Source organism: Haliaeetus leucocephalus, unplaced genomic scaffold (genome assembly GCF_000737465.1).
Source record: "Haliaeetus leucocephalus isolate CR32 unplaced genomic scaffold, Haliaeetus_leucocephalus-4.0 Scaffold240, whole genome shotgun sequence".
NCBI lineage: Eukaryota > Metazoa > Chordata > Aves > Accipitriformes > Accipitridae > Haliaeetus > Haliaeetus leucocephalus.
The window spans coordinates 3,542,483-3,557,690 of record NW_010972676.1 but is presented as its reverse complement, the minus strand read 5'-3'; the positions used below and the strand labels follow the sequence as shown (position 1 = coordinate 3,557,690).

The 15,208-nt window shown below is 36.3% G+C and overlaps 1 protein-coding gene across 3 annotated transcripts in view; it reads left to right on the top strand.

Moving 5' to 3' along the window:
- Nucleotides 1-15,208, top strand: part of PIK3CB (phosphatidylinositol-4,5-bisphosphate 3-kinase, catalytic subunit beta) — a 64,525-nt gene that overhangs the window by 8,345 nt on the left and 40,972 nt on the right. For all 3 annotated transcript variants that reach the window (XM_010568257.1, XM_010568258.1, XM_010568259.1), the window contains 4 exons: nucleotides 7,034-7,219; nucleotides 10,063-10,288; nucleotides 11,923-12,146; nucleotides 14,862-15,044. In XM_010568257.1, coding sequence (XP_010566559.1) covers nucleotides 7,067-7,219; nucleotides 10,063-10,288; nucleotides 11,923-12,146; nucleotides 14,862-15,044 — 786 coding nt within the window. In that variant the 5' untranslated portion in view covers nucleotides 7,034-7,066. The remainder of the gene's footprint in view (nucleotides 1-7,033; nucleotides 7,220-10,062; nucleotides 10,289-11,922; nucleotides 12,147-14,861; nucleotides 15,045-15,208) is intronic.

Sequence of the window (15,208 nt, the reverse complement as noted above, 5' to 3'; positions counted from 1 at the left end):
GCATTGGATTTTACATTGGTGTTCTTTTAATGACAGAAAAATACACCTGAAAGGATGAGTGTTAGGGGATTTGTGATGAGTTCACAAGTAAAGGAGAATTTCTAACTCGGTGACATAGTGTGAAGTTTCATAATTGTTGCATTTTTCAAAATGTTGGATTTAGAAGAACTTACCTGACACAGATTAACGTTGGGTGTTAACAATCCAGGTGGATTTGTGAATACTTTTTAATGTCTAAGTCTTTTGCTGATATGATAAATTATTTTCAAAGGAAGGTTCATTGCATTGTTACTCCCTGTCTTAATTTTTTGCAGGGCCTCCAGACAGGCTCGCTCTCTTTGAGCATGCTCTTGTTCAGCTCTTAATTTCAGGATAACCCTATGAAATATCTTCCATGCTTCGTTTTGTACTTCATATCTTCTTGGTTGGCACTGTGTTATGTCAGATATTTGCACCTCCTGGATTTAATTCCTTTACAGGAGTAAGTTAACTACTCAGCGCAGGTAAAATTGAGTTCACCAACTCCTACAGCAGTGGTGTGAAGCCTTTGCAGCTGGGTGGTCCTGGGCTCTCAGTGCTGTCTTGTCCTGAAGTAGTCACAATGGAATTGAGTTTGCCGCAAACTGGTCTTGCCTGCCTTCTCAGCAAAATGAGATTAGCTTCTGAGTAGGTGACTTAGTAAGGGAACACAACCTCAACTTGTAACCACAGCTTCTGAAACCCTACTGATCCTTTACTTTAAAAGATAAGCCTTGTAACTCTTGGGGATGTTTTTAATGCCTGGGTTTTGTTAATTGATATCGTGTAAGGTTTCAGCAGTTCTGCTGGTGACTGACACTTGCTGGAAGTGTTGCCTACGTTGTTTTTACAGACTGCTTTTGCACCTGCACTATATAGCCTAGGCACTTAAGGTTCTAGTTCCACATTTTGGTTAGGAAAAAAAAATTGAGTGGGCTGCAATTCATGGAAAAACAAGTGTAGCTTGCTTTTGACTGTCATCTTTCCTGAAACCCTTTTAGGAATCAATGAAGAAGTAGCCTGCTTCTGGTAGCCCTTTTTTTGGTGGCTTGTTTTTTCCTTTTTTCCTTTGCTATAGTGGTTTCTTTGGTTAGATGATGAGATACACTTTTGTTGGGGGTGGGGAAGCTACAAGGTCTCTTGGCTTCTGGAATAAGACTGCTAGCACTAGAGCAAATTTTTATGTCTGCCTAGAGATGGTAAGTCCTTTAAAAAAAAAAACAACGAACAAAACAAAACACCACACACATACATAAACCCCGCAACAAAACATGAACAACGATGAAGAACCCTGCATCTGGGGACACATAGCTATTCTCAATAGCTGTTCAGGGACTGTGGTCTGTTGGCTGGTCTCTCCTGCTTAAAATGTCTGATTATCTTGTGATCAAGGTCACAATACAGAGGAAAGACAGAAAATTAAATTATGTAACTCACGTTGGTTTCGCAGAGGAAATTCTCACCCTCTGCAGGAATTCATAATGAAGACAAAAATAGCTTACATCGCTTCTGTGGTGAAACAGTTTGGCCAGTTGGTGAAGCAGTGTCAAGACAAGTGAATGTTTATGGAAAACAGTGGTGAAAATCTATGTAACTTACTGTATGGTTCACTGAATTCCTCGCTCCCCTTTTACCTAGCTGGAACTGTGTTAGTGTGAAGTATTCATTTTGATTTAGGCATTTAGAATTTTAATTGGTTTTTATTTGGGAATTCTTTCTCCCTCTTGAAAGCAAATGAAAGTGTTATTTCATGTGTTGCTTAAGTTGCTCAAAAATCTGGGCTGCTGTCAGAAGGGATGGTCCTGCCCTGTTCCCAGCTAAGTGTTACCATTACCACCACCTTCTTTCTGTGTTCATGCAGTGTGCCTGCTTAGAAAGCTGTTTTGACTGAAAACTAAATTTAAAGAAGAGAAATATGTAAAATCTCTGTTGGATCAGTGCTCTGATCTTGCTGACAGAAAGGGCAGTGTGATCTTCTGTCAGTTTTAGCTTTTACAACTAGTAAAACTCCATCTTGAGGCCATAGTTACCTGAAGCGCTATGACGCAATCTGGAGGCTTGCTGCTGATGAAAAGAGAAGATCCTGCTTCCATTAATCTCCTTTCAGAGGCTCTGGCACTCTTTAGATTCTTCTGCGATTTGATTCAACTAGATAACGTGAAAGAAAATTGAATGATTCCACATGGTTGATAAGCTGAAATGGTTCATGAGGAGACTTGACATGTGCTGAAGCAGGTGCAAGGCAGAAGGACGGAACTGGGCAGCCCAGAGCGGGTGGAGTGGAAGGGAGGATGTAGGCATTTGCCTCTAGCTATCAATGAGCCTGGCGTTGTATCACACAGCTTCTCTTGGAGTGTATTATGAAAACCATATTATGGCACAGTGTCGAGGCTTACAACCTAGATGCTGTCAGCTTGTAGTGATAGTTGTTCCACTTCAGTCTTAATGCTTGGTGCACATACCAGATGTACAGATTTATAGACAGAAAAATCGCAGGCAGTTGTCTTGGTTTGAGAAATCTTGTTGTAGGGCTTCTTGTTTGTGTACATTAAATAAGTAAATACAAAGATGAGTGTTAAATTTTCTTTCTTTCTCCTGCAGATGTTCTACTAATCTGTGTTCCACTTCTTTCCATTAGCCTAAGCAGCTCTTTCAGAACTGCTGGTGTATTAAAATACAAACTGAGTAGTTTTGAGATTAAGAGTGTGTGCATATATATACATCTATACGAATCTGAAATGCCAAGTCAAAGTTTAGAGAAAATTTACATGTTATGTGGGAAGGTTTGAATGCTGTTTACCAACACTACATACTTGTGACTTAGAAAAGCATTTAGTGTTGCGCTTTGCTACTATTAAATCCAGATAATCATTGATTAGATACTTGAGTAGCCAAGATTAAGTACTGTTTTAATTACTTCCTTCTTTTGTACATGAAGTTGTTTTTACTGTGACAGTAGGCAAGAATAGCTATGACGTTAACAGCCTGAAATAGCTTTTTATTATTATTTTGATTGGGTTTTTTTTTCCTTTAGCTGGAAGTTGTTTAAAATGTCTCTGGTGTTATTGCTCCCAATCCAGATGGCTTTCTGCCTTTGTTTCATTTACTGGATGTGATATTGTTAGTTAGTCACTACTGCCACCACGCATTTTACAGTTTCGCCTGTGACTCATTCTCACAGCCGTCTTACGTTGGCCATCAGTGTTATTCTCAGTGTAAATACTAGTTCTCTCTTGACACCTGTGATGTCAGCTACTGGTAGAAACTGGGTGCTGACTGTAAAAAGACACTAACCTGTTTCCTTGAGGAAGGAAATACTAAGTGCCTGAAAGCAAGAATAGCTTCCTAGCATGCTCGGATTGGTGTTGATGATTGCTCTTCTCTTTTTATTTGAAAATGGAAATGGAATTTTAAAAGATTCTGATGTCTGTGTTGAAAGTCTATAATTATAAACAAGAATCTTACAAAAACTTTTAAACTGTCTGCATTGTGGTGTCTAGGTTATAGGGTATGTAACACCATTTTCAAGTAACTGCATTTTTAAGTCTTGCTTCTTTGAACATTTTAAACTCTTGTTGATGCACTAAAGTGATTTCAACAATTGCAAATGTTGTGGAAAAAATATCCGAAAGAGGATGAAAATAGAAAAGATGTTATGCTGAATTGAAATAGAAATTATGAACAAAATAACTACATAGAACAATTGTTTTCCTTGCTGCTGTACCTGTTAAAGAAATGCTTTATAATGGTGATACCACTTTATTTTACTGTGATAACCACAGAAAATAACTGAAAATATACTGTGTGTGCATCCAAGTATGAAAAATCTTCAGTTTTAGATAATTAAAATTATTTTTCTGTGACTACTGTTGTCAGTTACAATAAAATTGCAGCCAAGATGTTATGGGTAGAAGTAGCTGGATGGAGGAAAAGAAATAATACCCCATTTAAGTAGTAGCATGTTTAAGATATACTGATTGGCAATGAGGAACTATGCATTTTCTCTAGATTTCTTGGGTAGATGCTGCGTTATTCTAATAGTGTAATCTGTGTGGCATGATGGGGTTAAATTTTATTTCTTTCCTTTAGACAATTTAAGAGATCACACACTACTGTGCTAAACTTTCCATACCCATTGATGAGTGAAGAGGTGGATTTGTAAAGATCTGGTAATTAAGATATAATATTTTCATACCTGATTTGTTATTTTCACCAGGTCAATACCCCCACCTCCAATTCTTTTCATTTTGATTCAGTCTGGTGCAGTGTAATGGTGATAAACTATTATTTGATAATGACGATGATAGGCGCTCCCTAATTGTTGCTTCTACTGAGGAAAAATATTTTTCCTTAGTTATTTATGCTTTCTGAAAGTTAGGGGTTTTTTATTTGCCTTTAATGAAAATTCTACTATATTTTTGTCTAGTACAAGCAAAATACTAAGTGATCCACATATTTAGTGTGGCAACAAGATATGTTGACAGCAGTAATGCTTGTATGGGTCCTCACAACTTTGCTAAGGCTGAATGGAAAGGTTTTGAAATTACTTGGGTCTCATTATTCAGTGTATTTACATGGCAGTTAGAGGTGAGACTTAAGTGTGTTGTCTCATATCTAGGGCAGCTTTGAACTGGCAAGCTGATAGTAGCACAGCTGTGGTACCAAATAGTTGCTTTGAGTATTTAGCTGGGCTCCATGCGGGTTTTGGACTTGCTATTCAGCTGGTGACTGGTAAGCTTTAAGAGATTTCAGTTCTTTCTATCCAACCTTCTTTCTATGCTGGAGATTTTAATCTTAATTTTTCCAAATGTGAGATGAGCAATTTTATATATTTACGGTAACTGGAGGGGTAGAAACCAGTACTAAGGAATGAGGCAGAGATGGACTGTGAATATTTTAAAGTGGTGATTTAAATAGTACTCTTTGTTTAACAATGATGATCAGTAAAATTAGCACTGAAATATAGCCCTTTATAATATGTACAAAATATTAATATCTGTCAGTAAAAAGTTATGCTTCTGTAATGGTTGATTTTTGTGCTGCTGGCATGTTCTATTACCCATTATAGGCACATTCAGCTTTCCCCTATGCTTGCTTGATTATTTATTTCATTGCAAGCTGTCTGTATCGAGCAAGGGATTACAAAAAGACTTTCTGAAGTACCACTTTTGTATTTCTGTTGTCAGTTAAGGGTAATGATGCATATGACAATGAATTGTTTAATTTAAAAGCCTACCAATTTTAGAGTTGAATTTCTGTGAAATAGGAGTATGAAACAAATTTAACTCGCTGTAAATGAAGCGTTAACTCCTGCATATCATAAAGTCTGGATTTAGTAGCTGGTGGTGTGACTTTTCCCAAACTAAGCTGTTTTATAAAGAAAAAAAGATATGCTGGAGAGGGAGGGGAACAAAATGCCTTTGTTATGATGTAGTTGGTGTCCTGGAGTTTTGTGGCAGGTTCAACTATAATGCATTCTAAAAAGATTTCCTGGTTGTTTGTTTTGGGGAAAAATAGTAATAAAGTGCTTTGAGATTGAAAAGCTGCATTCATAAATGCATATACATTGGGAAAGTTTGCACAGCATGATAATTATCTGTAATTCAATGGCAAGACCAATTTAAGCAATATTGTACTGTATCTAGGTATACCTTTGTATGCTTAGCACCTGTAGAAAGGATTACCTTTTGATAATGGATTTTGCCTAGTATCTTAACAAAGGGGAGAATATTGTGTGTCAAACAGACTTTTTAGCAATGTAGTTGGCAGCAGTGACTGGATTTCAGAAGGCTGTTGTGCTAATTTTTGTTTTCTTTCATTTGCCGATGAGCTTGTTTGAACCTGCTCTGTGATGTATAAAGAACAGCAGCCCAGTGTACTAGTTACATCCTGCTTTTTCTGCTGGTGCTGTAATAGGGGAAATACCTTCAGTTAAGCAGAACAGGACTGATTTCAGAGCAGGGAAGGGACCTGGAAGGGAAGGAGTGATAAAAGTAGTGGAAGGCTGTAATAGTAATGGAGTTGCTCATTCTGGCTTATTTTTTTACAAATGGTGATTTCCCACATCTCTTGATGTCCAACAAGAATTAGAAGGGTGTAGGGGTAACTTATCTTTATTGGAGAAGTGCTTTACAATAGTGTTTTACAACAATTCCCATCCCTTTGTCCAGCTGAAGAGCATTGTTTGGATGAAGAGGAAGGTAAATACTTAAGTAAATAGTAATTGAAGGGAAGGCACATCTTTGGAGAGTGGTAATCAAAAGATAAGACTTGGAAAGTCAGAAAACCTAGTGGTAGCATTAAGAGTAAATAAAAATGTCTTGAAATATGAAGGACAAGTAGTTAGGAAGCCAGTGTAGGAGTTGAAGTAGATCACACAAAGGGTTTCCCCCTATCCTGCATTAGATGTAGTTTAAACAGTGGGTTGAATTCATAGGAGATGATCTTTCTCTAAGGGTGAAAACAAATTGAAATAAATATCTTTAGAGGAAAATGTCACTTTCTAATAGAGCTGAAGATGATTTTCCTGCTATTAATATAGACTTTCAAGATGAATATGTCTCTCTGACCACATTTGTGGACAACTAACAGGAAATTTGCAAAAACAAAATTATGATATTGATCATGTATTTTCATATTAAATATTGCTATGCCTTGTCCAAGAAGTTTGCTTTGATTGTATTTTACGCAGGTCAATAGTTTTAGAGAAAATATAAAATGAATTTCTAACTTTGTTTTAGCTAACCTCTAATTAATTAGTTTTTTCTCTTATTACTTTGTCTTAATGATAAACTTCTTGACAATAGTGTTTTACCAGGCAAGTGCTTTTATTATACTAAATGGAATTAATGAGTAAAACTATGCTTAGGTGTTTGCTATACTGGCATTTGAGATCCCAGACTTGCAAGCTGAGCTGTACAAGCAGGCTTATGTAAACTTTCCAAAGGCTTTAAAATGTGTGTCTAATTATAGAAGGTTAAGTATACTGAATTTTAATTTCTTTTTTTCCCCTAAGGCCATGTGGTTATGATATTATTGAGATTCCATAATGCCTCCTGCTGTGACAGACAGCCTTGACATCTGGGCAGTGGATTCACAGATTGGTGCTGATGGCTCAGTATCTGTGGACTTCCTCTTGCCCACTGGAATCTACATCAACTTGGATGTCCCTCGAGATGCCACCATATCTCATATTAAACAGGTAATACCAAATGGTCAATTAACTCAAAAGTTAACTTATATTTGGAATGAGTGCTGTTTCTGATTTTTGTGTGCTTTTTGGCAAATCAAGTAATGAATTTGAGTAGGTATATAAAATAATGTGTTGAAGGTGCATGCATAGCAGATTGATTAATGTCTCTGGGGGTTTGCAATGTTTTGGGACAGATGGCAAGGTTTGTAGAAATGAGTTCTTGCTGATGGTTACACTTCAGCAAAGATTATTCTAATAGCTCTATATTAATGCTGGTTTACTACATCTAAACCTTTTTTTAACACTTCAGTAATACCTTGTGTATTGATATAACATTTCTCTGATTAGTGTGCAAACAGGAGACACGGTGTCTAGTTTGATTTTTAAGATAGAAGTCACAGATTGTGCTCCTGCTTCTTTTGATTGACACCAAAGATGGATGCTTTAAAAACTATGTATGCCACTTCTTAAAGGTTGTGCAAAAGTGCCTTGTTAGGGCATCACTTAAAAATGAGGGAATACTAAAATCAAAGGAAGGAGAGCATGTAAGGAAATAACCACAGAAATTAAATAATAATCTACTGACTTTTCATCAGATAATGGCCATGTAAGGGCATTTAGACAAGTTACTGTGGAATTAGGTAGTGGGTGGATTACAACACCAAGTAGTCTGCTCCTTAAGCATAATAAACTTCTAAAAGAAAACAAAGTAGTGTGATTTCTCATTCCATTGCATTGCCTGGTAAATAAGTACATTGATTTTCATTCCTGTTCAGTCTGACAGTATTCACTTGTTTATAGAAATTATTTTCTTTGTATCAATAGTAGCTTCATATAATTTATTGTACTCCTAATTTGAAACTTTCTTGACACTGCAGTATTTTTTTTTTTATGCAGTGGACCACTTAGTATTTTAGAAGAAATGAGAGTGTCACTAGAAATTGAAGTGATCCAAGAAATAAGTTTTGTGCTATACTCAAATACTTGAAATAATTCTGACTGGAAGAATGTCGTTGTTTTAGTAAAAGGGTAACCTGGGCAACTACAGGCTAGTTGGGTAAGATAATGGAATAGCTGATAGTGATTTCAACTGATAAAGAATTTAAAAAACAAGTGCGTAAGTAACAACAATAACGGACTTGAACTAAACTGTCTGGTTTTCTTGGTGGTTGTGACACATTGAAACTTTTAACATGCTATAAACAGGTACTGTTGATATTTAGCTGCTTTTTTAAAGTAATGTTGATCATACCTACAGAGGTCTGTCATGGAAATTGCTGTATTTGAAAACAATAATGAAGGCTTTGATGGCATACTAGATTAGTGGCTTTGCTCCTACCACGTTGCTGTGTCAAGCCCTAATTTGTGAACCCTTGGATGTATAAACAGAGGACTTGAGAGCAAATACAAGGAGTTTATCTTGTATGTGAAACTTAAGTTTAAAATAAAAGAAGAAAAATAGCTAATTATTTGAGGGCTGAAGATTATTTTTTTTTTTTTTCCTGTAAACTTTGTAATTCTACCAGGCCAGTACTTTGGGTGATGGCAAATGGCTGCTTTCAGTGGAAGTCAGTTTCAGGGACTTCATGGCTTTCTAAACTTTAAAATCATTAAGGTGTGTAATAAGTACCAGTAGCTGGAAATTGAAGTTAGACAACTCAAGAGGGGCGGGGGGGAAAGGCACAGATTTTTAATCAATATAATTAGCTATTGGAGAAGAACACAGAGGCAATAATAGGTTTAGTCTTTTGATACCTTTGAAGTTGGAATTTTTGCTCTACACCAAAGGTGGTTGCTGGGTTCAGCTCTCACTCAGCTAGGTAAAATATACTGGAATACATTTCTGGAAGGCAGAATTCATTGTACAAATCTACGAAATATATGCAGGTGTGTTCAGTTCAGCTAAAAGAGTTCAGTTCAGCTTCAGTTGTTTTGAGAAGAGGTTTTTGCCATTGCACTATTAATCCTGTTTCAAAGTAAGTTTCAGAAACAAATCCATACAATGTAAACCTTTAAAATTAGGACAAAAATATTCTCACAGATAAAGATTTGAATAGTGTTTAGGTTGGGAGAGCTCTTCTTACTTCCATTTTTGATTTCTGCTAAGGATTTGATACATTTTATGTATTTGATGCATTAGTGTTACTTAAGGTGTAATCTGCTACTTATGTATTCAGTTCAGTAAAGCATTATTTAGTGTTCTGTGGACAACTTGCATGTCTTAGTGGCCTGCCAGTGATTTACCAATAAATTTACTTCAAGCTTCTCCAGACAACAGGGAATCTTTTATTCAGGAATTAGTTCCATAGTGGGAACTTGTTGTCTGTATATTACAGTAATTACTAGAAGAAGGAAGTATAGGTGTGTCTTGAGGGAGAAGGGTTTTGATAGGAAGCTATAGGAATGGATGGAAGAGAGTGACAGGTTGCTGGTCAGTGTCAAGAACATCTGCCTCCAAAATCGTAAGTGCTTTGTTACTGTAGTGACAGCTGTGGTCGTGCAACTTTACTGCGTATAGGACTATATTGGGTCAATCCCAGGGTAAGTGTCAGGATGAAGGTTTAGTGCTGCCCTTCTCTCATCACCTCATAGTACTTGTCCGTATGTGTTTTCTACCCCAGGATTATTTATGCACACAAGTTGCTGTTTCAAAATAACCTCAAGATAGAGACTACAAACAAGACAAAGTAAATATATAATGATATGTAGGGATAAAAGTGAATGAAGTTAGGAAACATGTTACTCTGATGTTCTTTTGGGAACATAAATGGAAACTAATGTTACCTTCAGTGTCATAAGATATTCCCATACTTTCTTGTTTTGTTTCATTTATTTATTTATTTTCTTTGCAGCTGTTATGGAAGCAGGCACATGCCTATCCACTCTTTCATCTCCTCATGGAGATAGACTCTTACATGTTCTCATGCGTGAATCAGACTGCTGTACATGAAGAATTAGAGGATGAAACACGGAGACTTTGTGATGTTAGACCCTTTCTTCCTGTCCTTAAACTAGTGACAAGGAATTGCGATCCAGGAGAAAAGTTGGATTCCAAAATAGGTGTCCTTATAGGCAAAGGTAATTACATTTACTTTTTTTTTTTTTTTTTAGAAATTAGGGTAAACTTTGTTTTGTATGAGGGTCTTAATTGGGCAGGCAACAGTGGAAAAAAAATTAAAAATTTAAATATTTCCCTGACAGAACTTCCCTTTTTAAAATTAATTCTGATGTAGTTTAAAAGAATTTAAATACTCAAGATGAAAGATTTGAAAGTTGTTCAAAGCTACTGTCTGTATTGTATTTCAGCACTGTATTGTATTACTACATCAATCAAGAGCAAATTTTATCTTAATACATGAGGGAAAAACCTATAATATTATTACTAAGTGAAGGAAAACATAATCCCTGAAAAGTGTTATCATAAATAGCCTAACAGCAAACTGGATACACAGAAAGAAATAGAAATTATTATGGTTTTGTTATATGTGGTTTCCGAGTTGGTTAACAATATGATTCTTGGTTTTGCTCTCAGTTGTGGTGCTGATTTTCAGCAAACAATGAAAAGCTGTTTTTAAAGGTTTCACAGTAACTTGTTCTTGATGTTATTTCAGAATTTTCAGCTTTTTAATCTATTCTGCTTGGTTATACAATCAAGATTGACAGGGTCATGTGAGGTTATACCTCTTGTTTTAATACAATGAACCATTGTTAGCTCTTTTATAAAGACTGCAGGTTTTGTTTAGATTTCAGCAGTACACTGTCTGCCTATTTGCTAAAACTGACAATGGAAACAGACAGTTTAACCATTCAGACATATTCTGACAGATTCTGAGAGATTCACATTCTTTGATTGAATATTTTTCTTATTATAGCTGTGCGAGATCCTTCCTTATGCAGCCCCTATTCTGTACCTTAGTGGTGGAAAAAATGTGTTCCTGTCTAAGCTTCTAAACTCTGTTTTGTCCTCAAAAGGTGTTCAGTGCTTTGTGTAATTTGGACAATGTCCTTCAAAGTTCAGGAGAAGAGAAAGAAAGAAACACTTGCAGACCCTGTACTTCCTGAAGTACCAAAGAATCACAGCTGTGTGGACTCTCCACTGTGTATTCTCTCTACATATTTTGCAAAAAGAACTTTACTGGTCTAGGTTTGGTTGAAATTTCAGTCCTGTCATTTGGACTGGAGTAGAACATTTTAATCACAAGGAAAATTCAAGAATAAATTTATCTATTTACAGTCCCACTATCCTTCTTTTTTGACTTTTAAACAAAATAAAAAAGATTAGGTCATTTTTCTGTGGGATTAAAAAAATAGTTTGCAGACACTTCTTCCCCTCTGTGGTCTTTATGATGTATTTGCTGTGCTTTCTTTGCATTTACTCTTGTGAGGAGAGAGTTGGAACTTCCCAAACTGTCTTGAACTCAGGGTCACGTTGGCTTTTCCATTTAATAGTACCTAAAAGAGACATTGGTTCTTGCTGTTTAAACTTTCATGCAAGGTTACATGGGAATTGTGCAAGTAACTTTGGAAGCCCACTGATGTACAGGACAAGGTAGAACCCAACTAACTTTTGAGCACCCATTTTGGATGGGATGTCTGAAGAAAACTACTTATGTAACATTAACTTGAAGATAACAAAGGTTTGAGTGGGATGGTAAATAGATGGGTAGTATTTGTACAGGTATGTATCCTTTAGCTCGCTTGAATTCTTTCAGGTCTCCATGAGTTTGATGCCTTACAAGATCCTGAAGTGAATGACTTCCGAGCTAAAATGCGGAGAATCAGTGAGGAAAAGATTCAGTCGCTTGTGGGTCTCTCCTGGATGGACTGGTTAAAGCACACTTACCCACCAGAACAGGAACCCGTTATCCCAGAGAGCTTCCAAGATAAACTCTATAGTGGAAATCTTGTAGTGGCTGTTCATTTTGATAACTGCCAGGTAGGAATGGCTGTTCATCACATTTCATGTACTGTTCTTGATCCTGATCTGAATTAGTATGTAATTGATCAAGAATATAAATGAAGTAGAATACTAACATTATGGTGTTTGCTTTAAAATGCAAATTCTTTCACCAGGATCCTTGACTCTTGAAAGTATGTGAGGATGAGAACCTACAGTTGTTAATTGAACTTCTAAAGTCAAATTACAGTTCTACGTCTAAAGTCAAAATGTACAACTTATATATTCTCTATTATTTCACGTTCATTTAAACGTAAAACATAATTCAAAGTTGTCAGGACTTTTTTTGGCCAACTGTTGCTGTGTTCCTTCACTAGCATTCAATTTTAGGCTGAGAGGATGCTGGTGAATTGGGAAGCACCATGTTCAACACACTTCTGTGTGTGATTCGTTGTTGAACATTTTTGGGCTTGATCTGCTAATTAGGTTGAGCAATACATTTAAAAAAAAAAAAAGACTAATTAGTATTCCCTACACTAGACATGCATATAGACAAACAAAACACTAGCTGAGACTTAGAGTTACTTTTTTGTTTCAGCTAACAAATCCATAGCTTATTTTTAAAATAAAAACCCGTTTAGTTTCCACCTAAAACAATTTAGTCTCAGTTTTTTGATGTTCAAGTTGCTGTGATACTGCTTGAGTCCAGCATTCCAATTATTCATTTTTGCACTGTGTTCTTTTGGATAACAGTGAGGGATCAGCATTGGAAACCATAAAGTCTCACAGCTGTGTAAATATATCAGGCTCTATTTGGTGTCCATTTTGACCCAGGTCCCAGGTACTGATTTTCTAACGATTCAGCTGATTTTATCTACAAACCTATATTATTTCTGATGCTATCTTTTTTAACTTAAAAAATAAAAAAATCCAAAATGGTAAAATTACATCTGACTCTGGAAACACAAAATGCAGGGGTGAATACTAAATTTGGTCACCAGTAACACTAGCTGATGTTGGATGCATTGGTGTTTTTATGACAAAACTTTTTTCCTCTTTGGTTTAGTAGAGGACTTGCAGTTGTCCAGGAGTGAGAATATCTGTGTGTTCGTCAGCATTTGATTAAAATATTACACACACATATGATAACACTACAAAAGCAGTGCAAAAGTTCGCGCTGGTGCAGAATGTATTTGCCTGCCACTGTAATAGCTTAGCTTGCTGACATTTCAAATGTTTTGAATGCTTCTGCTGCCAGTTCTGGCCTTCAAAGCTATTAACAGTTCAAATGTGAGCTGCTTTTTAGAGCAGTAAACTCTGTTCCAGACTTTACTACTTGCACTGAGTACTAGAATCATCTCAGGAGAATTACATAGGAAGGTGTGGGAATTGTTGTGTTCTTTCAGTAGGAACACTGCAAGATTGAGACGAAAGGAATATTAAAATACTTTTTGCCTAGAATGCGTAGGCGAGCTGTAAAAGCTACCTAATTGTCTCTGGAGCAAAAGAGACTTATCCCCATTTCTGTGACACGTTAAAGACCTACAATTTGGAAGTAAGGCAGTCGTCATAGAGCGCCAGCTTCCTGGGAAGAAAAAGTGTCATTCCTTGTCTACCCACTACCAGTTATGACAGGAGAAGAAAGCCTTCACAGTTTGGCAGCTTTCTGAAAGGGGGAAGCTGTTGTGAACCATGCAGAAACTGAGAAAATAGAGAATTAATTTTGCCTGACTTTACAGAGTTAGATTTTTCCATTAGGGCAGCTTGGCTTCTTACCAGTAAACTTCTATACAAATAAAGCACAAATCAAAAGAATGTAAGCCACACAACACATCTGTAAATAACTGCTTTTGGAGTGCTTACATCTTCAGGAGTGTGTGTGTGTGGGTGTAAGTAAAAAAAAAAAAAAAATCAAAACAAAAATCCAGAACTTACTGAATTAACCTTTGTAAACAAGCCTGCGCAGAGCATAATGTGGTAGATTAAAGGAGGTGGAAGATTCCACAGAAGACCTTTTGCATTAGGAACTCCAAATGAATTTAAACCTTTTATTAAAATTTAAAAAAGAAAGTAACTTCTTACGTTTATCTTCTTAGAACACATCAAAATTAGAGATACTTTGGAAATATGTAGATAGCCTCTAAAGGTTTGATTAAAAATTTTTTTTTAAAATGCAGAGTCCTTCAATGTTGTATTCAGAATGCTACAGCTATGGGCTGTTACCCATCTTTTCTGCACTCCTCCAAATAAGGTGGTGGTTTTGTACATAAATCACATTAACAGTTTCTTCTGCTTTATTACTTGAAGCTTTCTTTTTCTTCTGTTTACAGTGGTACCTAGAAAGAGATAATTTGCTAGTGGTCAGAAAGAAGAAAATTAACACATCTAGTACTGCTAAATACCTTTGAAATGTATGCATGATTTATTGTCTCCCTCATTCACATTCTAAAATACAAGCTTCTAGATCAGTATCCTGATCTAGAAGTCTTTAAATCACTGCTGAATCAGTTAGATGAAGTTTGGCATTCTTAAAAGTGCTTCTGATACTATAAAAGTTTGGGAATTGACCATTTTGCAGCTTTTAGGGTGACTGTTGCTCTGATTGCACTGAAGATGTAGACATTAACTGTGTTAAAATAGACTGGTTTTAACAGTTAAGTATTTCTATCTATTTTATTGTGTATGTTACAGTTTAAGCCTTGTACCTCTGACTGACGAGTCTGACGTTCAGTATTCCTTTCTGTGTTTTGTTAGGACGTATTTAGTTTTCAGGTGTCTCCTAACATGAATCCCATCAAGCTGAATGAGCTGGCAATCCGAAAACGTTTGACTATCCATGGAAAAGAAGATGAGGAAGTTGATCCTGCTGACTATGTGCTGCAAGTTAGCGGAAGGCTAGAATATGTTTTTGGTGATCACCCATTAATTCAGTTTCAGGTACATAAAGCTCTTTGGAACATACGGTAACAGTTCTCTGGTGCCTTGGCCAAAACTTGACCTTGCTTCCTGTGCCGTTGGATGGTCAGCTATTCAGTACAGTAATACACTTTCTCCTCATATCTGTAGCCCTCTCCAACTGTAAAATACATGTGCCATTTTCT